At 56.1% G+C, this 27759-nt stretch overlaps 2 protein-coding genes across 3 annotated transcripts in view; one reads left to right on the top strand and one right to left on the bottom strand.

Moving 5' to 3' along the window:
* Window positions 1-1482: 1482 nt before the first annotated feature.
* HK3 (hexokinase 3) lies at window positions 1483-18733 on the top strand. Its single transcript, XM_081232830.1, has 19 exons — window positions 1483-1624; window positions 4492-4613; window positions 8357-8519; window positions 8714-8868; window positions 8952-9071; window positions 9156-9251; window positions 10159-10258; window positions 10338-10521; window positions 11011-11166; window positions 11318-11551; window positions 11905-12200; window positions 12312-12451; window positions 12530-12649; window positions 15216-15311; window positions 15481-15580; window positions 17457-17640; window positions 17760-17915; window positions 18076-18309; window positions 18397-18733. Exons 2-19 carry the CDS (start codon window positions 4518-4520, stop codon window positions 18539-18541), a joined length of 2775 nt encoding a protein of 924 aa, XP_081088956.1. The 5' UTR covers window positions 1483-1624; window positions 4492-4517; the 3' UTR covers window positions 18542-18733.
* Window positions 18734-19671: 938 nt separating this feature from the next.
* The window catches only part of UNC5A (unc-5 netrin receptor A), a gene marked incomplete at both ends in the record, with an annotated part of 62543 nt that continues 54455 nt past the window's right edge, over window positions 19672-27759 (bottom strand). Inside the window, 11 exons of one of the 2 annotated variants that reach the window (XM_081232312.1) lie at window positions 19672-19837; window positions 20074-20252; window positions 20879-21043; window positions 21127-21276; window positions 21406-21639; window positions 21800-21968; window positions 22194-22281; window positions 25040-25342; window positions 25448-25636; window positions 26682-26846; window positions 27428-27595. In XM_081232312.1, the coding sequence (XP_081088438.1) occupies window positions 19672-19837; window positions 20074-20252; window positions 20879-21043; window positions 21127-21276; window positions 21406-21639; window positions 21800-21968; window positions 22194-22281; window positions 25040-25342; window positions 25448-25636; window positions 26682-26846; window positions 27428-27595 (1976 nt within the window). The remainder of the gene's footprint in view (window positions 19838-20073; window positions 20253-20878; window positions 21044-21126; window positions 21277-21405; window positions 21640-21799; window positions 21969-22193; window positions 22282-25039; window positions 25343-25447; window positions 25637-26681; window positions 26847-27427; window positions 27596-27759) is intronic. The other variant, XM_081232313.1, reaches the window with a different exon arrangement.

The following is a 27759-nucleotide window of genomic DNA, read 5'->3' as shown; positions in this document are numbered from 1 at the left end:
GGATCAGGAGACTGCAAACTGACTGTCAGCATGAATCACATTCACATTCAGTTCCATATTCTCTCCCCACTAAGAAGTTGAGAGAGACTGGAGCCCCAGGCTAGGCAGGATGCTATGTTGTGAATGATGGCCAGTCTATCCTCCCCATCCCCATTCCCAATCTCAGAGCCTACATGCCTGATTGCTACACAGTGAACTGTGCAGAAGCGTTGATATGTGGCATGTTTCCAGGCCCAGTTATGCCAAAACTGATTCAACAGCCATCATCCCTGGTCTCTATCCTGGTGTCATGTGGAGGCAGAGTACTGTTTATGGTTAACGGTAGGGTTACTGTTGATGAGGTAGCCTGGAGTTTTAAAGTATCTGCTCACCAATTTCCCTGGAATGAAAATTGGTGCAGCGTGTCTAGTCTCCTACCATGGTGAGTATCTTAGTCCATTTGGGCTGCAATTAAAAAGTACCACAGACTGAGTGACTTATAAACAATAGAAATGTATTTCTCACAGTTATGGAGGATGGACGTCTGAGGTCAGGATGCCAGCCTGGCCAGATGGTCAGATGAAGGCCCTCGTCCATGTTGTAGACCGCCAACTCCTTGTATCCTCACATGGCAGAAGAGGCAAGGGAGCCATCTGGGGCCTCTGATGAGGGTACTAATCCCATTCATGAGGGCTCCACCCTTATGACCTAATCACCTCCCAAAGACCCCACTTCTTAATACTGTCATCTTGGGCATTAGGTTTTCAACATAAGAATTAGGTGAGAGGGGAGCAAAAGTATTTAGACCACAGCAGTGAGCACAGTGTTACCCCAACTTTCTGTACATTCAAGAAGACTAGTTCAGGGAAACCAGCTTGGTGGCCAACAGCCCCACTGCAGCTGAGATTCCTCTTCCCCTTCTAGTAGAGAAGCCCCATGGTGTGAACCTACTCTCCCTCCTTGGCCTGTAGACTAAAGGCTGAACTCCACAGCCTGGCTGCCTCCTCTCCCACCATCTGTCCTCACCTTCATGTATCCTCTTGAGGTCCTTGGAGCTGCACCCCAATTCCACGAAGGTGCCTTGTGCTCCACAGTTTTGTACATGCAAGGACATACTGCCACTCTTCCTTCAGGGCTCAGCTTCCTCAACTTCTGCCCACTCTGGGGCAGAGTTAGCCTCTTCCTCTTGTGCTCCCACATCGCCTCTTGTTCATTTAGTAAGTTGTTACACATTTTGGAAAATTGTCCATTGGACTACATATTTCCCAGGCTATGCTCTTCTAGCTCCTTTCCAGGGGTGAACCACTGTGGACTCAGTGTTTGTAAAATGGATGGAGCTCCCAGCATTGCAGAGGGGATATCCCAGGCTCCTTGACCCATTTCAGGACTCCCAACTTCCTGTGGCGATCTTGCTTAAGTTTGCACCATGGCCCTGCCTAATCTGGCCTCCTCTTAGGGCAGACTCAGAGGGCAGTGCACCTCCCTGAGTTAGCTGGTGTCTAGTGAGAGGGTGGGGCTTGGTGACATTATAAATCAGATTACTCGTGAGTTTCACTTTTGAGTACAAAGCAGTTCAGTGGGACATCTCATACTGAGAGAGAAGAGCCCAGGTCTGAGGAGAGTGACCAACTGCTGCTTCTCCCAGGTAAGATTCTCCTCTAATTCCTGCCTGCCTCAGCTCTAGCACCTTCCTTACCCTCATCTCTCCTGCTTAGTCCATCCTGGATGAGTGGAGGCTGGAAAGGCTAAGCTGGTTGGTCCTCGCTAGTGGTTCCTATCCTTGGCAGAGGTCCTGGGATACCTTTCAGAAGGAAGGCTCGTTCCATGTAGCTAATTCAGCTGAATTAAGCCAAGAGGCCCACAGTTATTCAAACGTGTAAACCCTGGGCTGGGTTCTGGGGATCTAGTGATAATGGGAGACATGTCCCTCCCCACAGGAACTCTCAGCTGGAAGAGACAGAAATGAATACATTTACTGGGAGTGTAAATAGTGGGGTTACTTGGGGGAAGCTTCACAGTCTCTGGTATGTAGAAGTGCTGAATAAATGTTGAATAAAAGAAGAAATGAATAAGGGAGTGAATGAATGAGTGAGTGAGCTAGCTGGGCCTCGAAAGGAGAGTGAAATCTCACCATGTGTGTAGCCCTAGGCCCTTCCCAAAGGTAATTGCCTCAGTTACCCCATTTTATCCTCAAAACGGACCTCTAACATATATGGAACATATGTTTGACAGATGTGACAGACCCTGAGTGTAGGTATATGTGACCTTGGGGAGATCTTTTGGAAACTGATTTCTTGGTTCTCTGAATAAGAACTCCCCACCTCTCAATTTTTCAAAGCTGTACTAGCACCTACCTATGCCAAACCCTGTGCTGGGCATTGAAGAAGCAAAGATGACTCAGCAATTCCAGGGAAGGCTGTGAACGAAGGCTGGACAGCAGGAGACAGGATGAAGCTCATAGTCAATGTGGCTGGAATATGAAGGGGAGTAGCAAGAGAGGAAGCTTGGGTTGAGGACAGTGTGAGGGGGTTGCAAAGTCACAGAGCGTTTGGGACTTTTTTTTTTCTGCAGTAGAAGCCATCACAGTGTGACGGCTTACCTCACATTGTGGGGAATGACATGATAAAATCTATTTTTGCACAATCACTCTGGTAACATGTTTGGTGTGGGTAAGGTGACGAGATGGACACATGGGAGCACGAATATCGATTAGGAGGCTGTTGGAATAATCAGATGGGTGGAAGGTCTAGGACAGTGGCTGTGGGAACTGGGAGGTGGAGACACACGGGAGCTCTTTCCGCGCTCAGCTCTTTCAGCCTGAGAACTTACTGCGTAGAGGAAGTGAGGGTCAGGGATGTATAGCGGCAACATGAATGCCTCCAGCCAAGGTGAAGGACGAGAAGAATTTCGTGGGGAAAAGTGAAGGAAGAAATGAATGTGGCTTTGACCATTGAGTTTGAGGAGGCTTCTCTAGCATCCAGAGATGCTAACAGACCATTGGAATTGGGATTTGGCTCAGGACGGGTAGATTTGGGAACCTTCACACAGGTTTTAATCAAACCTTGGGGATGAGTGAGATGAAGAGGGAGTGTGGAGAAGACTATGGCCAGAAACTTGGGAGCCCCATTGTGTAAGAGGAGAGGAGCGAAGGAGTTATTGAAGACTATGAGAGACTCGCGAAGCAGGCCCAGGGAAGACTGACTGTCGCAGCCAAGGGAGAAGAGAATTTTGAAGTGAAGAGAATTCTCATGGCTTTGCATGCCTGAGAGAGGGTGAAAGCATGGGGACTGAGGAAAAGGCTGGTATTGGGCAGTCAGGAGATCATAGGTGACCATGGGGAGGGCAAATTCATGGACATGAGGGGAGTGGCAGGTGGGGAGGGGTTGCAGAGGTGGGAAGATAACTTTCCTGAAGTTCTGCTGTTAAAGGAGGAGAGGTGAAATAATTGAGTAGCCAGATGCCTTCTGCCCATCTTGGGCCCTCCACTGCATTTCCCTTTTCTTCCACCCCTGCAGGGCACCTGAATCATTGAAGGCTCCTTTGGAAACTTCCTGGTCCCCATTTTATTTATATGTAGATGAAAATAAAGTAGGCCTTGAGATGGAGAGACCTGGTGTGGCTGCTTTGTGAGGAGCTGCATCCTCAACTATGAGCACAGGGCTCTTTCAGCTCAGCATCACCCCACCTTCCAAAACCCACCCTGACATTTATGTTGCACATTACAGTTCCCAAAGCATTTTCCCTGTTGTTACTCTCTTTAATTCTGCACTTGATCTTAGCCAAAAGGCCGAGAAGCGATACTCTATTTAATTCTGATGACAACCTTGTGAAGGTAGGTATTATCTTCTCCTGTTTTTTTACAGATGAAGAAACTGAAATGCAAAGAAATCATAAATGATTTGCCCAAAGTCATGGCATTAGTGGAACCCCTTTCTGAAGCACAGATCCACCCCTGTCCACTTCTCTCTTCAGCATGAAGTTTACACACCTTAACTTGGCATGAAGGTGCCAAGCCAGCCTGCTTGCTTCTCCAGCAGGTCTTTGGCCCCTCCTTACCTCACACCCTTTGCTCCAAACCTTTAGCACATCCCTGAACTCCTAAGTACAGCAGCAAGTCCATCTCTGTCACTGCCTGTGTCAGTCATACTGTGATTATTGGTAAAGCTGTGAGGTCCCTGAGGGTGTGGCCTACGTCTGCTTCGTCTGTACCCTAGCATGTGGCACATTAGGCATTAGGGACTGATAAATGTGAATGAATGACAGAATGAATGAATGGCATTGGGATTAGAAATCAGCCTTCCCAGTGCTCTTTTGTTGTACATGCTCTGGAAAGTGAGGGCTTTCTGGTTGTTTACTAAAGGATTTTGATGGTCAGAGATTCTGAGCTCTGCCCACATCTTCCTTCCTGGTCGCCTTCAGAAGGAAGAAAGTTAAGGGTCTGCATCACAGCCTCCGAGGTTCATCACAACCTGTGGAGTACGTGGTTCACCCGGGAACCCTTTTCTCCCATAGGAGGTCACCCCCCACCGTGGAACCACATGGACTCCATTGGGTCTCTAGGGTTGCAGCAACGGGAAGGAGCCCCCAGCTGCCCCCAAGAAGGCTTGCCCTGCCCCTCAAACAGCTCTGAGCTGGTAAGTTAAGGGCTGGGTTCCTGTCTCGTGCCTATTCAAGGCTGTCAAGAGCAGGAGCAGCAGAAGATGCCATGCGGTCACTGGCTCACACCCATGCAGCCCTTTCCTGTTTACTGAGCCTTTCATATCTGATCTAGTAGCTTTCTCCTTCAAGGCTCCACACCACTGCAAGGTGGGGGTTATCTCCTCATTTTACAGCCGAGGAAGGGGGCTTGGAGAGGCAACGTACCTTGAGTTTAAGGCATGACAGGAGCTTGAGCTGAGAGGTGTTTCATCTCCAAAATCTAGAAAGGACCCTCCAGCGTTTTTCTTATAGAAAGCTGTGTTCTTAAAGCCCTTCCTTTTCCCACTTCTCAAGTTATTCCTGCACATCTTTCACCCCTCAACGTGGCCACTGAAGTCAGGCACACAGAGAGGATTTCAGTGCTGAACTCAACTTGGAGGTTATGCAGCAAGGTTATTGTGCCTCAGGTTAGCTCAGAGTGAGTTTCTCTTTTTTCTGTCATCTTGACCAAGATTTAGAAGCCCTTGCCTACCACACCCTCTAGCAGGAAACACTTGGGTAAGTCAATTCACATCTCTTCGTCAACAGTGAAATGGAGGAAAATAAAGTCTAATCCTCCCACCCCTGGAGGATTAAGTGAGCTAATGGAGATACAGGACCTGCACAGAGGAGGCATCCATGAAAGGGTTCTTGAATCGTTCCCTGCAGTTTCTTTAGCTTTCCAGCCCATTCTGAAACCTGCTTGATTTGGCTTGTTGCCCAAACTAGAGGGGTGTCACCCCTCACTGCATTTCATGCTCCCACTTTACCCTTGTCCAACGTCTTCCCCAGACCCTGTAAACATTTCTTCTGTGCACGATCCCTAGCTGGGCCACAGAAGGGTGCAATGACTGTGCCGTGGTGTCTGCCCTGCCAGGGCTTGCTCTAGGGCCTGCCACCATCACCTCTTTCACTTTACGCCACTCTCTAGAGACTCTGGCGCTGGTCCCACACCCACCCTGCTGGCTCTATTGCACACACCTGCAGTTTAAAGACAATTCTCTTCAGCTTTGGGGGAACTTCACATGGATGCCAAATTTCCTGTGGCCTTGGGCCCCCACTCAGCACTGCAGGCTTCAACCTCAGCTCCCCTTCCCATGATGATCTAAGAACCATGTGTGGTTGGAGCCCAGTCCCATCTGAGTCCCTTCCTGGTCCCTTCTGCCAGGACTCTTTTTGTCACCAGAGGGGACATGCAGTCAGGCTCCCCAGGCTGGTTTTACCTTGTGCTCTGAGGAAAGGGAACCCATGTTCTATAGGCCAGCCACTGTCTCACCCCTTCGCATCTACTCTTCTCAGTCCTCAAAACATCGCTGAGAAGTGGGTGCTATTTTTGTTCCTGCTTGACAGAGGAGAAAACCTGCTCAGAGAGATGAGGTGGGCCCTGACTGACTGACACAGCAAGTTGGTCAAAGGATCCAGCATTGAGGCCGCATTGAATCCACCCTCTCTCTAATGCTTTGCTCCTCACTCTCCTGGCTGAGGTCTCTCCCCACTCTTCTTGGGGGAGGTTGAGGGGAGACTCCAGTAGCTTCTCCTGGCTGCTGTGCACCCACCAGCATCAGCCAGGGAAGTCCTCTTGTGTTTCTTGAGGCTTCTGCCATCTCATAGTCACTCCTCTTGCACCTCTCACTGCAGCCGGGAGGAAAAGGAAGAAAAATAGCGATCTACCCAAGCCATTGACTTCTCCATAACTCTGCTGTTGTCATTAAGCAATAATAAAACACCCCTCACATCTGAACAGCACTTTACACTTTCACATACATTATCCCCTTTCTTATGCCACCACAACCACTTAGTCAACAAATCCTGAGAGCCAGCCACTCCTTGTGGCCCTGAGATACAGCCATGAACAAGACATGGCTCCTGGATGCTTTTGAGTATTGTTATTCTCTTGTTAAGTCAGAGAGAAGTTTAACTTGCCCAGGGCCACGTAGCCAGGAAGTGGCAGGGCAAGGACTCAGATGTAAGTTTTCCATCCCACGTCCTGTGGGGGTTTCTTTGCTGCAAACTTCATCAGCTTTGGGTTCTTTTCAGGTGTTTTTATTAGTTTTTATAAGGCTTCACATTTATGTGGAAACATCTCTACATCAGATCTGGGTTCAAGTCCCACTCTGCCCTTTAATAGCTGCTTGGATTAGGCAGATGACTATACCTCTCTGAGCCTCAGTTTCCTCATTTGTGACTCAGGAATAGCTCCTCCTAGCATGCATGGCTACTGGAAGCAGTAATGTGAATATGGAACTGAACATGTGGACTCCAGTTAGGATCATTTGCCTCCTTAGGGATCTGTTTCCCGTTCTCTTCTTAAAGCAGGGGTGGGACTGAGTTGCCCCCATCTCCCTCAGTTGGCAGCCTCTCCTCCCTGGCTCTCCCTGCCTCCTTATCCAGGTGCCTGAGTGGTACTTTACAGATATGGGCCCAGTGTGGGGTAGCGGGTCATAGGAATGGAATTCCTATGAGACAGGCAATGGGGACCTGGGAAAGGCTAAGCCTGGGAGAATGGAGTCGGGGGCTGGGACCTTCTGACAAACCCAGGAAGGCTGCTGAGGCCTCTTTGAAGGACAGGTCAGAGGGTTGTCCCAGGGAGGTTTCCACAGAGAAGTGAGATACTGGAGCTTTTCTTAAGCTCCCCCAACTCAAGCTTCTGCTGGAAAAGAACCTGGTGTCCCATCCTCTGCTTCCCCTGTCTGCCCGCCACTCCCTTCACTCTGATCTGCGCCTGGCCAGCCTTCCCCAAAATCCATCCCCTTGCTCTGAAGAAAAACCCTTTGTGCTTTTCCCCCATATCTTCAAATGGCTCATTCCCTTCCTTCATTTAGGTCACCGTCCCAGGGAGACCTTCCCTGACCAATATCCAAAAATACCTCTTCCTCCCCTGGTCACTCTTGAACTTCTATTTCTGCCTTTCTTTTCTACCAGTACTATCAGAACCATATTACATGTTTCTGTGCTTATTTTCTGCCCCCTACACTGGAATTGAGTTCCACAAGAACAGACTCAGCTGGGTGTGCAGTGTATGGTGCTTAGAATAGTGCTGGGTACATATTAGGGGCTCAGTCAATGTCTGTGTGAAGGATGGCCAACTGTGGGAGGACTGTCCTCCACGGTGTGGCCCCCAAACTCTCCTGGCCGGGCTTGCTCGGGCTCCAGAGTGGAGTGTATCGGAAGAGGGAAGCTCTTGAACCTGAAGTTCATCCACATATTTGTTCATTCATTTGCTCATCTAACAACAATTCACTGAGCAGCTCGGCTCTGGGTCCTGGGGAACCAGAGCAAATCACTGGTGGGGTGACAGGGGAGAGGTCTTGCCAGCCCTGAATTCAAAGAAGTAGAGGGAGTTGGAGGGAGCTGAAAGGATCCACAAGGGAATGGAGCAGGAGGAAGTGGGTGGGTCTTCCCACCAGAAAGGAGCTTTCTGAGGGTGCAGGAGCAGGTGTAGGCTGTGAGCAGCAAGAAAGCCACGGTGTGTGAAGAGGCGAGGAGTGGGGCTGGGCAGGTGCTGGGGAGCTCAGCAAGGCTCACAGTGGGCTCAAGCAGGGCTCAGGCTAGCCCCTGGGGAAGCTGAGGGAGGGGTGCTGGTCTGGGCTAGGGAAGGGAGGTATGAACTGGGCCAGGCTGGCCTCTGTCCTGGTTGGAGTGGGGGAACTTCGCTAGGCCAACAGGGCTCCTGCCCAGATATCGGTCTGTTTCTCCTCAGGTACAGGAATGCCTGCAGCAGTTCAAGGTGACAGGGGCACAGCTGCGGCAGATCCAAACCAGCCTCCTGGACTCCATGGAGCAGGCCCTTAAGGGGCAGGCCAGCCCTGCCCCTGCTGTCCGGATGCTGCCCACATATGTGGGGTCTACCCCACATGGCACTGGTGGGTGGTATAGACTAACATGGGTGGCCAGGACTGGTAAGAGGGTTCTGATCTGGGGGAGGGGGGAGTTCCTTACCCCTTTCTCCATCGCTAAGGTCCCTTGATGAGACTTCACAGGCCTTGGGAATGTTTCTGGGAAGAAGAGGGCTTGGTCTCACCAGCTGCGTGCCTTTCTGTGACCTGCTTTCCCACAGAGCAAGGAGACTTCGTGGTGCTGGAGCTGGGAGCCACAGGGGCCTCACTGCGTGTTCTGTGGGTGACCCTGATGGGCATTGAGGGGCACAAGATGGAGCCCCGAAGCCAGGAGTTTGTGATCCCCCAAGAGGTGATGCTGGGTCCTGGTCAGCAGGTGAGCACTCACTGCACAGGCTCTGGGCCCGGGGGCAGCTGGGGCTCCAGTGGGCAGAGCTAAGCCCCCACCCCACCCCACAGCTCTTTGACTTTGCCGCCCGCTGCCTATCTGAGTTCCTGGATGCGCTCCCCATGGGCAATCAGGGTCTGCAGCTTGGGTTCAGCTTCTCCTTCCCTTGTCACCAGACAGGGTTGGACAAGGTGAGTGGCTACAGGGACAGTGGGTGGAGGGGCTGCAGCCCCATGAAGGTCGTTGGAGGATTGACCTGAATTTTCTGCCTCCAGAGCACCCTCATTTCCTGGACCAAAGGTTTTAGGTGCAGTGGTGTGGAAGGCCAGGATGTGGTCCAGTTGCTACGAGACGCCATCCAGAGGCAGGGAGTGAGTAGAGGCAGGGTAGCAGGGAGGGATGCCCATGTGGCCTGGGCCTGGGCCTGGGCCTGGGCCCAGCACATGTAGGCTGTGCCTGTGCTTCTGGGAGGGCCTGCTTTCCTTTCCTGTTTATACCCTTTATCCATGTAACCTTCAGGTAAATGCTGCTACCATTCTCATTTTATAGGTGAGGAGACTGAAGCTAAGAAAGGTCAAATAAACGTTCAGGACTGTAGGGGGAAACAAAGATGAAAAGACTTGACCTTGTCCTCAGGGACCTCACAAGTCTAGTGGGGAAAGCATTCCAATAAAAGATTGTCCCTGTTGAGAATGTGGTTCCGATGACTGTGGGAGCACAGGGAAGGGTGTACTACGACTTGAGCAGAGACTTGAAGGAGAAGTTTGCCAGGTGCATAAGCTGGGGCTGGGGAGGAAGGTCGAATTTCAGAGAAGGGCATGTTCAAAAGTCTGGATGCCTGAGAAAGGCCACTCTGGATCTGTGTGGACTCGCCACCACGGTGCTGTGCGAGTAGCTGGAAGTCAGGGCTGAGAGGAGCAGGCTTGGGGAGCCAGGCCAGGACCAGGGTGAGCAAGCAAGGTGTCTACAGCACAGCCTTCAAGGTGACATGTTTGCTCACCCTTGTCCTGGTCCTGTGGGGAGCACTGGTGTTCTGGAAGTGATGGCTGAGAGCCCCTGAGACCTCCAGGGCCTGAGCTGGGGACAGAGGAGCCAAGGGGCAGGGGTGGGATGGGAGGAAAATCCTCTATAGAGTGGGAAGGCCTAGAGCATACGTGACGCAAATGTGTGGGGCATGCGGACACGCATTTCAGGGACTCTGTGTGTCTCCATCAAAGCCAGGGCCCCAGCCCTGCCCATCCCCCAGGTTCCCTGACCTCCGTCCTCTCTGTTGTCCAGACCTACAGCATCGATGTAGTTGCCGTGGTGAATGACACAGTGGGCACCATGATGGGCTGCGAGCCAGGGGTTGGGCCATGTGAAGTTGGACTGGTTGTAGGTGAGCCACGGGCATTTGTGATGGTGGATGGAGGGCCTGGAGGCCTGGTGGACAGGCCCTGATGGGGTGTCCCTGCCAGACACTGGCACCAATGCGTGTTACATGGAAGAGGCACGGCATGTGGCAGTGCTAGACGAGGACCGGGGCCGAGTCTGCATCAGCGTCGAGTGGGGCTCCTTCAGTGATGATGGGGCCCTGGGGCCAGTGCTGACCATCTTCGACCGCACCCTGGACCACGAGTCCCTGAATCTGGGTGCCCAGAGGTGGCCTAACCTTCTGCTCTAGCCCCATCACTGCTTTGTTCCCCTCCCGCTCTGTTGTCCCTGTACTCCAGCCCTTAGGCCCCTCCCTCTCGTTTGCTCCTAGGCTCTCCAGGTTGCATCCTGGGGGGCCCTGGCTAGGCTCAAAGAAGGAATGGATTCTAGAACGAAGAGTTTTTAACTCTTGGCCCTCCCTTATTCCTGACTCTGACCAGCCCTGGCAGGGGTTGGGGGTTGGGAGTAGCCAAGCAAAGAGTCTCCTACCCTCCTTGAGTCCTTCCACCCTCCAGGAGCCCCCATGAACCTAATCTAAGCCAGAGGGGGCAGTGGGGTCTGGGTAAATACCCACTGTCTCCTAGGAGGCCATTTGCTTCTGGACCCTTCAGCAGGGACCGCAAAGAAAATGACCCCTCTTTGGGAGTTCTTGGAGGTGGGGCCAGGTGGGCTGAGGGCTTAGGAAAGGCTCTCTCCAGCCACCCTTCCTGCCTGTAGGTTTGAGAAGATGATTGGGGGCCTGTACCTGGGTGAGCTGGTGCGGCTGGTGCTGGCTCACCTGGCCCGGTGCGGGGTCCTCTTTGGCGGCTACACCTCCCCTGCCCTGCTAAGGCAAGGCGGCATCCTCCTGGAACATGTGGCTGAGATGGAGGAGTGAGTGCGGGAGGCGAGTGGGCTGCGACAGAGGGGTTCTTGACTTGGGAATGGGGAGGATGCTCTTTCCCTGAGGTAGCCATGGAGCTTTGGTGGGGGCAGGGAGCTTTGGGGCTACTTCAGCCCCAAAGTAGCACCCTGTCCCTGCCAGTCCCTCTGCTGGGGCAGCCCGTGTGCACGCTATCCTGCAGGACTTGGGCCTGAACCCAAGGGCCTCAGATGCCGAGTTCGTGCAGCACGTATGCGCGGCTGTGTGCACGCGGGCTGCCCAGCTCTGTGCAGCTGCCCTGGCTGCCGTCCTCTCCCGTCTCCAGCACAGCCGGGAGCAGCAGACACTTCAGATCGCTGTGGCCACTGGAGGCCGAGTGTTTGAGCGACACCCCAGGTATTGGGAATACAGATGATCCTGTGTTAGCAGGTAGCAGAAACAAGTGTGTGTTTGTGATACACACCCAGAGGGCACTCTGGTACCACTGGTGCAAGCCGATGGGTATGGATGGCACCCAAGCAAAGTGAAGACAGACAGGGGCTGGGGAGGCCAGAAGAGGTCAGAGGAGAGAAAAAGGCTTCTCTTGGTTGTGCAAGGGAGGGTGTCACTGGGGGCACTGGGCGTATGGTTGGTGCATAAATGGGTTTAGAATTGAACTGATTTGAAGTGAGGGAGCCCGGGGCTTCCGCAAGCCCTGGGGGTCAGGGCCAGGTGCCAAGCCAGGGTGCACCTGATGTGTGTCTGTGTAGGTTCCTCAGCATTCTGCAGGAGACAGTGATGCTCCTGGCCCCCGAATGTGATGTCTCCTTCATACCGTCTATGGACGGGGGTGGCCAGGGTGTGGCAATGGTGACTGCTGTGGCTGCCCGCCTGGCTGCCCACCGGTGCCTGCTGGAGGAGACCCTGGCACCATTCCGGTTGACCCGTGAGCAGCTGGCAGCAGTGCAGGCACAGATGCGAGAGGCCATGGCCAAGGGACTCCAAGGGGAAGCATCCTCCCTCCGCATGCTGCCCACTTACGTCCGGGCCACGCCTGATGGCAGTGGTAAGGACTTGGCCTGAATGTGGGGCTGGGACATGGGCTCCTGGGGGTCACAGCATGTGTGGGGCTGGAGCTTCCAGCTTTGACCTGGCACTGAGGGTCTCTGCCCCACAGAACGTGGGGACTTCCTGGCCCTGGACCTGGGGGGCACCAACTTCCGGGTCCTCCTGGTGCGCGTGGACACTGGAGGTGTGCAAATCACCAGCCAGGTCTATTCCATCCCGGAGTGCGTGGCCCAGGGCTCTGGGCAGCAGGTACCCACAACCTGGAGCTGATGTCAGGGGGCAGGGAAGGGCCAAGTAGCCTGCTCCCTGACTTGCTCCACCCCTCAGCTCTTTGACCACATTGTGGACTGCATCGTGGACTTCCAGCAGAAGCAGGGCCTGAGTGGACAGAGCCTCCCCCTGGGTTTCACCTTCTCCTTCCCGTGTAGGCAGCTCGGCCTGGACCAGGTGAGGGAGGGAGGGCTGCGGGAAGCCATCCTCAGGGGCTTTCCACCAACATACTCTTCTTGGAGTGGGCAGGAGGCCTGGAGAGGGCTTCCTGGGCTAGGGAGAGGGCTGGGTGGAGGCCCTGCAGGGCTGGGCCTGCACCTAGCCTCAGTTTCCCCAGATGTGATGTGCCCAGGTGGATGGGATGCGGTGAAATGGCCTGGAATCCAGGGCCATGAAAAGGCGTGGGATGGAGAAGGACATGGTTACCCCTGGGGGCTGCCAGTGGGCAGGAGAGTGGAGCCAGCATTAGGTCTGGGCACTTGGGAGCAGTGCAGGCCAAGGTAGGGACTGACCGGAGGACACACTGGCTGTCTCACCCACAGCACTGTTGTAATGCCGAGGGTATCTACAGGGAGCAGATTGTTTGTTCTGTCTCTCAAAGGGGCTTGTGGTTGCATGGTTTCTTTGCCCTCTCTCCTATTCCCGGCTTTGCTGGTATCCTTCTCAGGGCCTGGTTGGGGTTGGCAGAGGGGCAGGCACAGGTCTAGACACAACACCCACTCAGCACACACCTCCGCATCCTTCATCAGGAATGCTAGACTTTTCATGCACACACCTAAGGCCTGCCATGGAGACGGCTCCTCCCAGACCTCTGATCCAAGCTCCCAGGAATCTCCTCCTCAATACCCCCAACTTCTGCTGAACAGCTCCTGTGATGAGGAGCTTGCTGGCCCTGAAGGTGCCCACCAGGTTCTTCCACACCTGTGGTCTCTGGGAAGCTCTGCCTACTCTTCTCCAGCCAGTCTTCCTATGGTTTTCGCCTGCCCTCTGCTCCCGCTCTGACCTCTCAGACGCGGGCCTCTGTGCACTGCTTTCCTTTGGATCATGCAGCCAGCAGTGTCTCTTTGCTCACCTGCTTCCTCCAGCCTGAGTTATTCTGGCACCTTTTGATTATTCCTTGTAAGGTGTGAGAAGCAGGTGGGACTCTGTGCAAAATCAGGCATGCAGGAAACACGGTCCTATTAACAGAATTTAATTTCTATGTTGAGCCCACATTCTTTTCAGGAGTGAAAACTTAATGGTAATCAATTCAGGGATCCCCTTATCCAGGTAGGGGCCCCTCCTTTGCTGTATAGAATGTGCAGACAAGCTGGGACGTGGGGGTAACATCCAGGCCCCAGCCATTTGGACTCTGCATCTTGCTCTCTTGGGTCTTGACAACTCCCTTGATACCTTACCTTCCCCTCCATGGGGAAGGAGGGCAGAGGCTGCCTCTGTTCTCAGATTATCCAAATTCCTTCTGTGTCCTCCCCTTCCCCACAGGGGCATGCCCAGGGTGGAGGGTCTAGGACATCTTTCTCAGGAAGCCATCCAGAACCTGGCTCTAACTCCTGCCCACCTCACCTTCCCCAAACCAGGGGTCTTTCTCTCATTTGGGAGTGGGGAAACTTTGCTGTTACTCATGATCTGGCTCTCCCTCTCATTCACTCTCACTCTCTCTGGTTTCTGTTTTTGAGACAATGAGCACTCTATCTTGTGGTTTTATGGGGAAAGGAATAAGAGGAAATATTACTGGGGGAAATGTCAGTTAATATGTCTAAAATCTCCTGCCCCAAAGATTCCCAGACCTGCTCTCCATGCATCTACTTTGGGCAGAGCAGTCATTTTCTCCTAATGGTGGGTGGAATAGTTCCCCTGCCCTCTCCCTCAGAGGAAGCACAATAAGAAAAGAACAGCTAGGCCCCCATTACTAAGTTCACAATTTAAGGTCAGTTTCTCACAGTAAATTGTCTTGTCCCCTCCTGTCCTGCCCAGGTGTCTGGTTTCTGGCTTTTCCATTCATCCTTCACTCTCGTATCTGGAACATGCATGTGAATCTTCCATTGACACGGCTCCGTCCCAACTCTGAGAATTCCTTCCTTTCAAGTGACTCTTGCTAGCTCTTTCTGGAAGAGCAGATACTGCTGTCATTTGGACCTCTGAGCCTTCTCTGTCCTTCCCTTTCTCACACACAGCACTCATTTTACCAGATCTGTTCATTCCTAACCCAATTACAAAGGGCCATTCCTTCTGGGCAGATGTCTTTTTTTTTTTTTTTTTTTTTGCGGTACGCGGGCCTGTCACTGCTGTGGCCTCTCCCGTTGCGGAGCACAGGCTCCGGATGCGCAGGCTCAGCGGACGTGGCTCACAGGCCCAGCCGCTCCGCGGCATGTGGGATCTTCCCGGACCGGGGCACGAACCCGCGTCCCCTGCATTGGCAGGCGGACTCTCAACCACTGCGCCACCAGGGAAGCCCTGGGCAGATGTCTTAAAATGGCCAGAACCTCAAACTATCTGAGCATTCTGGCACTAAAAGTAGAAGACGTAGGTTGGATGGTTATTAATAGGTTTCTTGACACTGGAATCTTCCTGGGGAATTGGGAGGCGGCAGAAGGCAAGGCCCTTAATCGTATGACAGAGGAGGCACAGAATCCCCCTGGGGAGGGAATCATATACTGCATTCTGATGGGATGCAGGCTTTGGGGAGGCAAAGTGAGCTTCCAAGGGAACTCTAGCTTCCTGCTTCCTCTTTGTCCCACCCCAGGGCATCCTCCTGAACTGGACAAAGGGTTTCAGTGCATCTGACTGTGAGGGCCAAGATGTTGTGTGTCTGCTGCGGGAAGCCATCGGGCGCAGACAGGTAACTAGTCTGCCTGCAGGGGTGCTTTGGTGCAACAGGCCTTGAAGGGAGCAAAGGGTCTCCCGCTGCCTGATGTGGGGGGCCCTCTGTAGTAGAGACCTCTGGGTCCAGTGCTAGTTGCTGTGACGACCACGTTGCCCAGCAACTAGCAGCATCCTTTTGTGTGCAGGCAGTGGAACTGAATGTGGTTGCCATTGTCAATGACACGGTGGGGACCATGATGTCCTGTGGCTACGAGGACCCCCATTGCGAGGTCGGCCTCATCGTAGGTGAGGAGGGCCCTGCTCTTTTGTGCCCCTACTGCCTGTTGCTAATTTACTGCCTCCTGTTGATTTGGACATTCCCCTTGCCTTGGGGATGTGGCATCATTCCTACCTGACTCAATGGGGCCCTGGAACACTATATTGGGCTGAGGGTCTGGAGCTTCGGTGTCTAGCCCAGCTTAGCTACTGACTCACAGTCATTTAAGCTCTCTGAACCTCAGTTTGCCCAGCTGTTAAATGAACGTGAGCTTTCGAGTCATACAGATTTGGGTGGAAATACTAGCTCTACCACTTCCACCGGTATGACCTTGGGCAAATCACCAGAGCCTCAGTTTCCTCATCTCTAAGGTGGAGATAATAATAATGCCTGTCTTAAGGGGTTATGAGGATGAAATGGGAGGGGACAAAGTGTAGCATTATGCCTGGCTCACGGCCTACAGAGTATTTGGAAGTGGGTGGGACCCCAGTGATGGGGTGTGTGTGTGCAGAGAATGAGTTGAGATGGTTCTTTGAATAGTCCAAGATTCTAAGTCTTTTTTAAAATTATTTTTAATATTTATCTATTTGGCTACACTGGGTCTCAGCTGTGGCACGTGGGATCTTTAGTTGTGGCACGCGAGATCTTTTTAGTTGCAGCATGAGGGATCTTAGTTGTGGCATGCAGGATCTAGTTCCCTGATCAGGGATTGAACCCGGGCCCCCTGCATTGGGAGTGTGGAGTCTTAACCACTGGACCGCCAGGGAAGTCCCCAAGATTCTAAGTTTTTATTAAGCACCTCTCCTGTGGCCACCTGGGGGCTGGATGAAGGGACAGGAAGACACATAAAGCAGGGAAAAATATCTGCCTTCTCGGAACTGACTGTTTAGTGAGGGTTGAATCCAGAAGAGCACGTGGCCATCATAGAGAGCTGAATCTGACTCTAAATGCCAGGGCAACAAGCCAAGATCAGAAAGGAAGGGGTCCTGACATGAGTGAGACTTGAAAAGAAAGCCTTGAAAAAAGGAATTTGGCTAGATGGGGGAGGAGGGATCCCATAGCTCCTTGGACATCCGTCTCTTAGAGCAGGAGGTATGTGGCAGCCTCGAAGGAGACTGGGAGCTTCTTGAACATAGTGTCTGACACCGGGAGGTGCTCGAGAGAGGCAGGCCCAGATTGCTGTGTGAATGAACAACTGGATGGAGTAATTCCAGGGTCCAACACACCTGCTTAGAGCTGATTGTGTGTTGGGGAGAAGAAAGAAAAGCCTTTACCCAGGGTATGCCTTCTGTCTAAGCTTCTTGGCTTCAGGGTCAAATCCAAATCTCACTTCCTCTCTGTAGCTTTTCCTGACTTTCTAGGCAGGAAGACTCACCTGTGCTTGGGCGTTCCATGATGCTTTTCTTTGCACTTCTATTTGGGCCACACACAGGAAGTATCAGAGTTGGCTGCTCATTGCCCAGCCTCTGGCCACTGTGGAGCTCCTTGTGTCTCATTTTTATGTCCCCGGTTCCTGGCCCAGCACCTGCTGTTTGACTAAAGACCTGGAAGGCCAGTCCAAGAAGGCTTGGGCCTCTCACCCATGTGACAGCCCCTGCTGTCACACATCTCTCAGGGGAATGATGAGAATGACGGGCATTTTGGGAGCACCCTGGGGTAGCATGGGAGGTGCACTGATGGTGGTGCTGGTAGGGGAAGTAGTGGAGTCCCGGGGGGCTTGATGGTGGCAGGGTCTGAAAAAGGGATGCAAGGAAGGAAGGAGAACCAGGCCCTGGGCAGGCCAATGAGCATGGGGAGATGGAGAGGTAGGAAGTGAGCCCAGATTTTGCTATCTCGGTGGGAAGGGCTCAGAGGGATCTTGTGTGCAACAGTAAATGGCTTCCACCCCATCTGGCCTCTCTGAAGGAACTGGCACCAATGCCTGCTACATGGAGGAGCTCCGGAATGTGGCAAGTGTGGCTGGGGACTCAGGCCACATGTGCATCAACATGGAGTGGGGTGCCTTTGGGGACGATGGCTCTCTCAGCATGCTCGGTACCCGTTTTGATGCAAGTGTGGACCAGGCATCCATCAACCCTGGCAAGCAGAGGTGAGGGTTGGGCTGGGCAGGTGTGACTGGTGGTGGCTGGCACTAGTGATGTGGCTGGTGGCTGGTGGTGGCACGGGGCTGGGGCCTCCTGCCCTGTGTGCACACACACTTTCATGCAGGTTTGAGAAGATGATCAGTGGCATGTACCTGGGGGAGATCGTCCGCCACACCCTCTTGCATTTGACCAGCCTTGGAGTTCTCTTCCGGGGCCAGCAGACCCAGCGCCTTCAGACCAGGGACATCTTCAAGACCAAGTTTCTCTCTGAGATTGAAAGGTGCTGAGGCCTGCATTATCTCCTTCCACCTCCCAAAGGACTCTATCGTTGGGTGGAATGCTGGTTGGAGGGAGGTGCACCCAGAGGACGGAAAAGCCATGAGAGGGGGGCGCTCATGCAGGATCCTGCCTCTCTGTGCTCTATTCCCTCCTGTCCCCAGTGACAGCCTGGCCCTGAGGCAGGTCCGAGCCATCCTGGAGGATCTGGGGCTGTCCCTGACCTCAGATGATGCCCTGATGGTCCTGGAGGTGTGCCAGGCCGTGTCCCAGAGGGCCGCCCAGCTTTGTGGGGCAGGTGTGGCTGCCGTGGTGGAGAAGATCCGTGAGAACCGGGGCCTGGAAGAGCTGACTGTGTCCGTGGGGGTGGATGGAACCCTCTACAAGTTGCACCCTCAGTGAGTCTGGGTGCCAGGCTGGGCAGGGAGGCATGGCCAGGTGGGGCCCAGCTGACCTGGCCTCACCTCAGCCTCTCCCCCTCACAGCTTCTCCAGCCTGGTGGCAGCCACAGTGCGGGATCTGGCCCCTCGCTGTGTGGTCACCTTCTTGCAATCAGAGGACGGGTCCGGCAAAGGTGCAGCCCTGGTCACCGCTGTTGCCTGCCGCCTTGCCCAGATGACCTGTGTCTGAAGAAGTCTCCAGCAACCAGCTTTGCTGGACCAGGGCTGGGACCCCATCTGTCCCCCAGCCAGGTCCAGACACCCAGGACTTCCAAAACAGCCATGTATGACCCCTCCATGGCCACTGGCCTGGACCCCTAGCTCTCCCCGAGAGAAGTAGCACGTGGGTTAGCAATATATATATATAATTTATTTACATTCACGTCCGCTAAAATCCCTACGCGCCCTGGCGGCCGGGCAAGGCTGTGTACATAAGGCCAAGTGTAAGTGCACGAATGCACTTAAAACAGAGTCAGGGCACAAGCTTCACATGACAAGCCCCGCAAGGGGGCACCGGCCAGCCCCAGGAACGGGCACGCCACGGCACGCACACTCGCCATTGTCCAGCCTGGGACTCCCGTTGCATATTCACACGCCCCGTTGGGCAGGGCTCCTCGTGGCTGTGGGCAGGGGGGATTGGGGAGGAGCCGTTGGGTGTCCCTGGGTGGGTGGGAGAAGGGCAGCATGTGAGAGGCAGATGTGGACTGACACCGGGCGTGAGAGACGTGAGCAGCCTCCAGGTGTACAGCATGAGATGCACGTGTGGGGGGATGCGTGTGACAGGAGCACACGGGACATGCATGGGCACATGCCCATGTGGTAGTTGCGTGCCTGAGTCCAGGGGCCGCCCCCTGTTCAGCTGTGGCCCTCAGTCCCACAGGCCAGGCCCCTCGGATGTGCCCCTACCCAGCAGGCACAGAAATGTTTGCATAAGGTCCAGCTCAGGCAGGAGCTCCGGGGGGCCACGTCCCGAGCCCATCGTGTGCATGTGTGCCCGTGTGTATGCGGCCCCCTGGCTGGGGCAGGAGGAGAGGTAGCATCACACGCACACGCACACACACAGGTGGGCTGGGCCCGGCCCGGGCGCCAGGCACTGTCCACCCTGGGCCCTGGGCAGAGTCGGAGCAGGTGGCAGTGCCAGCCCGGCCAGGCAGGCCATGGAGGGGAAGGAGTGCGGGCAGGGTTTGAAGGGCCAGTGTTAGGGGACAGGGTCTGCCAGGAGGGGGCCTGTCCACACAGCTCTCCCCTGTGGTGGCTTCTGCCTGTCCCTGGCGGGTGCCAAAGCTGGTGAGAGTGTAGGCTTTGTGGGCCTCGCCGGCCTCAGCATTCGGCCTCTGACACTGTGAAGAGGCCAGCATCTGGCTGGCCAAGTCCGGCCACTGCGGCAGCCAGCTGGCTGAGGTTGCCGTTGGGGAAGTGCCGTGCCTCCCACAGGTTGAGGATCATGGCTGTGGGGCTGGGCTTGGAGGCAAAGAAGCTGAGATGGCTGCAGAAGGGAGGGGAGCCCGTCAGTGGCCCGGCTTCCCTCAGGCTGCTGCCTCTACCCTCCTAGACCACCCAAGGACAGGGCCTCCCCTCACTCAGCCAAGGGGATGCCCCAGCTGCTGGTGGCTGGGGCACAGGCCCCAGAGTGTGTCTTGTCCACCTGGCCCCTCCATCCTCTCCACCCAGGCTGGACTGCAGGTGGCCTTCACAGCCCCTCCCTGCCCATCTCCAACCCACCTGTCCAGGTGGAGTTTCTGGGCCAGAGTCCGCCAGTCGGCACCCCGGCTACAGGGTGGATCCAGGCTGGTAATGATCTTCTGCCGAATGAGGAAGGGGATCTTGAAGGCACTGGGGCCCACTAGGGCTGGGACCCCCCCTTCACTCTCCAGGGCCAGCAGCTCAGCGAATCTCGTGTCCTGGGAGTGGCGAGGGGTGGAGGTACCCGTTAGAACTTGCCCAGCCCAGCCCACTGCTACCTCACGCTGGGGGGATTCCTGGACCACCTCAGGGCATGGGGACAGCGTGGGCACTGTTGCTTCCTGGTGGGCCAGGGCCCTGCTCACTGGAGCACTGAGGTGCAGTGACCTGCCCACAGTCACACAGCCAGTGAGCAGAGGAGCCTTCTGACCTCATTCCCCTTCCCAGCCCGTCACTCCTCCCTAGGCCACCTCTGCCGCCCTCTGCTGACCAGCAGGACTCTGCTGATCCCTCAGAACTCACCGCTGTCCTCTCACTGCCTCTGTCCTCCACACTCAGTTCCCTCATTGCTGCCTAACTCTTACTCATCCTTCCAGGCCCAGTAAAAGTCCCTCCTCAGGGAAGTCCTCCGAGGCCCCCAGGCCAGCTCCATCTCCCCCTCCCCTCCCTGCTGCTCCCATCTCCTCCTCCCCAAGTCCAACAGCATCCGTCTGCATCTGTCTACACGTGCATCTGCACCTCCCTCCCTGGGAGACTTGGAGGGAGCTGCCAAGCGGTTTCTAGGAGGTGGGCTTGGTGGCAGTGTAGGCCCAGTGGGGGAGCACATTATGGCAGTGCTGCCCACCTTGGTGATGTTGAAGTTGATGTTGAAGCTCTGCCCGTCGCCCTCCACCTGCCATACCCACACCTTGCAGGCCAGGTCGCTGGTGCTGGGGCTGACGCGCTCCAAAGTGAAGGTACAGTGCAGGTACTGCTGTGTGCCATTCCAGATGTGATAAAAGGGGATCTCCTGGGGGTGGGGGTGACAGAGAGGTGGCATCAGGTGTGCCCAGCTCAGGTGTGCCCAGCTCCAAGCACCTTGAGCGCCCGCACCTGGTAGCTGACGAGGAGCTTGCTCTTCCACAGGGAGCTGGGCACGTCATGGATGGACAGGCGCAGGTTGTGGTAACTGTCCTTGAAGTGCAGGATGCGAGGCTCCTGGATCAGCTGTCCTCCCAGCTGCTTCTCCAGCTGCACCACCTCCTGCAGTGCCCCAGGTGTGAACCAGGCCTGGGGGCTGGGAGCGCCCCTCTCTACTGCCCCCTCCCTAGGGCCAGGGGTGGTCAGCCGTCAGAGCCGGCCTCCCTGTGGCAGGGTGGGGCTAGAAGGTACCTTGAGTGCATCGTGGGTGTCATGCAGGCAGTAGACTCGAATGTTGTACTCGAGGGAGGTGCAGGCCACAGGGGCAAACAGAAGCAACTTGAGGCGCTTGGCCGCGGCCACACTGAGAGCCTCTCCCACCAGGGCGAATCGGCCTAACTGCTCCGTGAAGACATAGCAGGCGCCGGCCTCCAGCTGGCAGTAGTAGAGGTGGGAGGGCGCCTCCTCGCCGAGGTGCAGCACGTCCTGCAGGCAGGGCCTGGTGGGTCAGCTTGCAGCCAACCACAGCTCTGAGGAGTGGCCGGAGACTGGGGGTGGGGAGGTGGGGCGTGGCTCAAGGGCCAGGCAGGAAGCCAGACACCATTCTGAGCTCTGGGGTGGGGTGGGGAGGAGGCTTGGGGCTCACCTCCCAGCTGCCTTCGCAGGACTGCTTTTTGAGGTGCAGGCTCCAGCTCTCGGGGCTGGGCTCCCCACAGTGGTCCATGGCGAGGATGACTGGCCGGGTGAGCAGGACTCCGGGGGGCCCACAGCTAACGATGGGACTCAGCAGGGTCTGACAGCCGGCTAGGGGCAACCTCAAGTGGGGAAACGTGGGTGGGAAGGGAAAGGCGTCAGTGGGCCACCCTGGGACCCTGGGGTTAGGGGCTGTGGAGCTGGGTGGAGCTTAGGAACCCCTCTTCCCCTGCCCTCCCTAGGGCCAGGCCAGACCAGGCCCAACAGTGGGGTGGGCAGGGGCGTCACAGTGACAGCAGGCAAGGACAGGACCCGCCCAGTCCCAGCAGCAGGGCCCATGCCCACACCTCACATCCTCCGGCTTGTGCAGCGTGAGGTAGATCTCGTAGATCTTTCCTCGGGGTATGGCGTCTGGGGGGATGAGGAGGCTGATGCCTGTGACAGAGCGGGGGGACAGCCGGGGCTTACCAGGGCTGCAAAGACACCAAACACCTCACTCCGCCAGTCCCTCCCTGAGCCTCCCTCTGAGGACTCACTGGCGCCAGCCTGGCCTGGGAACAGAAGTGCCACTGGGACTGCCAGGCTGGCCAACCACCTGCACGGGCATGAAGCTGAGTCAGGGAGACCCCAAGAGTGGCTGAGGGAACTCAGGTGAGAAATGCGTGCCTAGTTAGCTTGGGCACAGAAAACTCTGGAACCCCCAGGTACACTGTACCTAACTGCCCCATCATCCACTTAAAACCTTCCCTGCCTCCAGGGTAAAGTCCAGCTCCTTGGCCGGATATTTAAGGCCCTTGGCCTGTGGGCCTAGCCTGTGCTGCGTACTTGGCTGTTCTGGAGCCACCACCCTAAGTGTGCCTCTCAGTGCTCCACCCTCCTGGCCTGCTCAAGTTCCTCCTCTCTCCCTCGGCTTGGCCATCTCTGGGTGGGCACCCCACCTCTGGTGACTTTGCTCCCTGTTGGGCAGTGGCCCCCTGCAGGTGGGGCCGGGGCTTTTAACAACCTTGCCCACTTTGGTAGCCCTCCCTAGTCTGGGTGCCATTGCACACACGTCCTGTCTGGCTGATTCGCCTTTGTCTCAGAGTCTTGCAGGGGCAGCATCAGAAAGCATCTGCTGGGGGAGAGATGGTTCCAGGGGAGAGGCAGGGGGCAGGCCACGGTGAGGCCAGGGGCTGGGGAGTCACTCTGGGGATGGCAAGGAGCGGTCCTGCCCCACCTTCCTGCCCTTTTAGGACAGGGAGCCCCTACATCAGGAGGGGCCTCAGAGGCTCATGACAGGGAGAGGGTAAGAAATTCTGTGGCTATCCCACCAAGTCCAAAAGCATATGCATGCTCTCCAGAGTGGGCAGCTCTGAGGTGGGGTGGCTGGAATATCACAACTTCCCAGCAACTGAAGCCCAGGAGAGAGAGGGAAGTGGCGTATTTGCAGCTACTGCTCCCTTCACTATCCTGTGCTGCCTCCTGGTACCGGCTGCCAGGGTTGGTGATAGTCTCGGTGATCCACGTGAGAATGCTCTCTGTGGCGGGGGTACCCTCACTCAAATACTCATTCAGTGAATGCTAATGCTGAGTACTCAGGAAGGTGGGGAAAACCATGAGCCCTGCTCTCATGAAGCATTCAGTCCGCGGGGAGACAGATAAGTGGACGGCAGCAAAGGATGCTGGGTGTTGGGGGAGAGCAGCGTGGAGCACAGCCCACCTGGCCACTTGGCCCACCAGGGGCGTGAAGGGTGGATGGTCACTGAGCACCCACTGTGCGCCTGCCTTTTTCTAAGAGCTTGACGAGGACCATCTCACCTCATCATCCCAGCAGCCCTGTGAGGGGGACATAAGGCATAGAGGGAGAGCTACCAGACCCGAAGGAGAAGTAGCAGTTAAGCTAGTGGATGGGGGCAGAGAGACGGTGTGTACAAAGGGCAGCCCAGTGTATTTGGGTTCATGAGAGCCCACCGTGGCTGCCAAGTGCAGGAGAAATGCGCATGGGAGGGGAGGCCACTGCAGCTGGCCACAGGGGATGAGTCCTTGTGGTTTCGTCATGTGGGCTTTGAAGGGAAAAGTGGAAGTCCCAGAAAGGGACACGATCACGTGTGGCTCTAGTGAGTAAATGCTTGGAGCTGTGAATCAGACGAGAGGTAGGTGTGGTGGCCTAGCCCAGGAGACGCAGCAGGAAAGACAAGCAGGGGGATGTGCCGGAGCATTTGAGGAGAAAGAAGGACAGGACCAGTGTGTGAATGAAGCTGGTGCGAAGGCGAGGGGGGAGAGCGAAGAAGGGCAGGAGGCCAAGGTGACCCCTAGTGTCTGTCTTGAGCAACTCGACTGTGCCATGCCTGAGGAAGAGAAAACTGGGAAGGAGGAGGTTCTGGGGGAGGGTGGGAGACGGTGCTGTTTTAGGCATGAGGAATCTGAGGTGTTGTGAGACATCCAGATGGAGCTGTCCAGGAGGCAGCTGGGTGTACGATTCTGTCACCCAGGAGAACTGTGGCTGGGGATGGAGGAATGGGAGTGATCTGCACAGACATGGCGATTAGAGCCATGGAGTGGGTGAGATCACTTGGGAAGAGGGCGCCAGGGTCGGGCGGGGTGGGGGGAGCGTGCTCTGAGGAACACCTCCATTTAGGGAGCAGGCACCAGGAGCAGCTGGAGAGGAACAAGGAAGTCAGGGCCATGTGGGGTCAGCTAAACCGAGGAAATAGAGAATTTCAGGGTGGGAGAGGGGAGCCACACCGGAGGCTGTGGCGCTTTCCCAAAAGATGACCATGGAAAGGGTGTGTGGATTCTCTATGAAGGTGTCTCTGAGACCCTGTCCCAGGGGTTTCAGTGAGGTGGTAGGTGGAGGAGCCCCTGTCCACGTGCTTTTCCTCCGTTGTCTCTCCACTAGTTCCCCAGATCCCTGGGGCCTAGGGCCCGGCACACACAGGCTGGTTGCCTGTGTAAATGAACGGACAGTAGTCCTGTGTCCGTGGGCAACAGAAGGGAGATAGCTCCGGCCTCAGCCTCAGTGCCAGCCCCACTGCCAGCCAAGACCTGATCCTCTCCAGAACTCTATCCTCTTTCCTTGCTGGGCTGGCTCAGCCCTTGGGGTGAGGCTGAGAGGCATAGGAGGAACATCAAGGCTGTCCCGTCCTCCTCCAGGAGGGACACATGCTAGTCTTGTCTCTTAGAGCTCCCTGGGGCACTCTAGGGTCCTTCTCACCTGTATTAGGGATCATCAGCCGGCCCCCAAGGAAGTTGAAGGTCCCATAGGCCATGTTGCTGGAGCCGCGGGGCAGGGAGCGGAAGTAATTCTGGGTGGAGAGGCGGGAGACGAAGTCCTCAGCCTCGGAGGTGGGTGAGCTGTGGTGCAGCGTGTGGCGGCCGCCACCCAGCGGGCTGAGCAGGTGCCCGTTGGTGAGCTGGAACTTGGGGCTGGGCCCATCTTGCCGGGGACACAGACTGCCCTGGTAGGTGGTGGTGGTGGTGCTGAGGTCTGGCTGGATGGTGAGCAGATGGGGATTGTCTGCAAGGATCAGACAGACTTAGAGAGTGGCGAGGGGGGCAGCCCTGTCTGGGCGGCCCTTGGCATGGGGGCCCGGCACGAGTGCTGGGGACAGGGGCACCCCACCTGCTTTGCTGGGCTTGATGCTGACGGGCTGGAAGCCTGAGGTGAGAATGGATGAGTCGGCCACATCCGAGTCCAGCCCCTCCTTCTTGCGGCAGTACACGAGAATGAGGACGAGCAGCAGCAGGAGGAGGCACACGGCCACGGCTACGAGGCCCACGTAGAGGGCCACGTCCTCTGGACCGGAAGCAGCTGTGGGAGAGAGTGCAGGCTTGGGAGGGGTAGGGTGCAGGAGGCCGGCAAGGAGAGGTCAGCGGTCCACACCCCAGGAGGATGAGGCCTCCTCTTCTTGGGCATCAGCACCAGTGGAGCAGCAGACGCTGGCATCAGGGAGCATGGAATCGGCACACATGCATTCCAGTCCTGCATCTGCCACCACCTTGCTGTGTCTCTCTGAGCAAATTGCAACCCTCATGAGCTCAATTCATGCTGAAGTTGCTGCTGATGGAGAATGGAGGAGGGGAAGAGCCACTTTCCCGGGTGGCCTGGAACCAGGCTGCTAGGCTGAACCTGCTCTTCTGGGGCCCAGGGCAGCTGAGACTGAGGGTGAGCTCCTAGGATCCCCAAAGCAGGGGATCTGCTTTCTGGGGGTGGGGTGGGGTCTGCCATTCCGGTTCCTGGCCAGTCCCTGGGCCAGGAGCAGGGGTGCTAGGGCTCTTCTCCTTGTCTGCCTCCCACAGGCCTGGGGCAGGGCTGAGGAGAGAGTGATTGACTGCCTGGAGGAAACTATATTGATTTTAGAAGGGCTTTGCATAATGAAAGAAATGTCCATCAGAAAGGAATTGACACAGATAATCAGGTTTTTAATTGAAAGAATGGGGGAGGGTGTGTTCTAGAGACAAAATCCAACAGAGATCTTTAATTGTTAGTTATGGCCTTGTAATTAACAGGCCTCACAAGTCTGGTGTCCCCACAGGACTTGTGTGTGCACTTGGGGGACGGGGCGGAGGTAAAACTGCAGGAGAAGACAAGAAGGGGGTTGGGAGATGATCCCAGAGGCCAGGTGTGCACAGTAAAATCTCCAAATGTATGCATGTCTCAGGGCAGGTATGGGAGGTATTGGGGTGTATATGGGCACATGTTGGGTGTGTTAGGGATGGGGTTCCCCAAGGTCCTGAGCTTTGAATAGGGGGTGCAGCCTGTGGCAGGGGACTGATCCCTCATCCACCACCTCCCCGGGGCATGGCCGGGCCAATCGTGGCAAACTCAAGAGGATTCCCAGGTGGAGAGGACTCACTGTGCACGCAGAGGTCACTGGTACAATTGCGGGTGTCCAGGTCAGTGCCTCGGCACTCCTCACCTCCGTTGCGGGGTGCTGGGTCCGAGCACTCACGGCTCCGCCAGTGGGTGCAGTCGAGCCCACAGGCCGACCATTTGCTCCACGGGCTCCAGCTGCCATCCACTAGATGCGAGACAGACATGGACAGAGAAGAGATGGCGTGGTCAGCCCAGGGAGCCAGTCCAGGCCGTCTGCCAGTGTGGCCCTGCTGGGAGTCCGGACCTGGTGCAATGTCAGGGCCAGGGCCAAGCCTGCCAGGTCGCAAGCCCTCTGGTGTCCAGCGGGCCTGGATGATGCATGCTAATGACAAGAGGCACGATGACGCTGGGCCTGCTTGGTTCTACCCACACCGGGGGCCATCCTGACCCTGGGGCAGTGAGGGCACCTGGTCGCACAATGACCCTCTGATCCCAGGCGCAGGTGGTTCTTCAGCACCAGGCTGGGGCCTGCCCCACACTGACTGTACCTGTCCTGACTGCACCTTAGACCCTGTGACTCAGCCCCTCTGCCGAGGCTGAGCCTGGACACAGACTGAGCCCTGCCTCCGATCACACTGAATCCCATCCTGGCCTCAGACTGTGAGCCTGGCCCTGCGTGCGGGCGGGTGGGATGGAGCCATGGGGAGCAGGCTGGTGGGCACGATGGAGCCAGGGCACGGAGATGGCGTGGTGAAGAGCGATGCGGGAGGCGGCAGCCGCTGGTACCTGGGCACAGGGTGGCGCAGGCTGTTTTCTGGACATTCTGCCCCTCACAGAAGGCGCCCCCGTTGAGAGGCGCCGGGTTGGTGCAGCTCCGGCTCCTTTTCTGCCAGCCGCGCCCACAGCTGGCGCTGCAGACGGACCACTCGGTCCACGTCGACCACCCACCGTTCACTGGCCGGACAGAGAAGGACTGGGGTCAGGGAGCGGGGGCTTCCTCAGACACACTGGCCCAGGGGCCGGGGCAGGAGGACAGAGGGGCTGTGAGCTGGAAACGGGCAGGCTGCAGCTGTGTTGAGAGAGAGGCCCTGGAGGGGAGACCATGCTTCTGCCCATTG

Source organism: Mesoplodon bidens, assembly GCF_964165515.1.
Source record: "Mesoplodon bidens genome assembly, chromosome: 4".
Classification (NCBI taxonomy): domain Eukaryota; kingdom Metazoa; phylum Chordata; class Mammalia; order Artiodactyla; family Ziphiidae; genus Mesoplodon; species Mesoplodon bidens.
The sequence above is the reverse complement of the archived record's forward strand: the minus strand, read 5'-3'. Positions and strand labels throughout refer to the sequence as shown.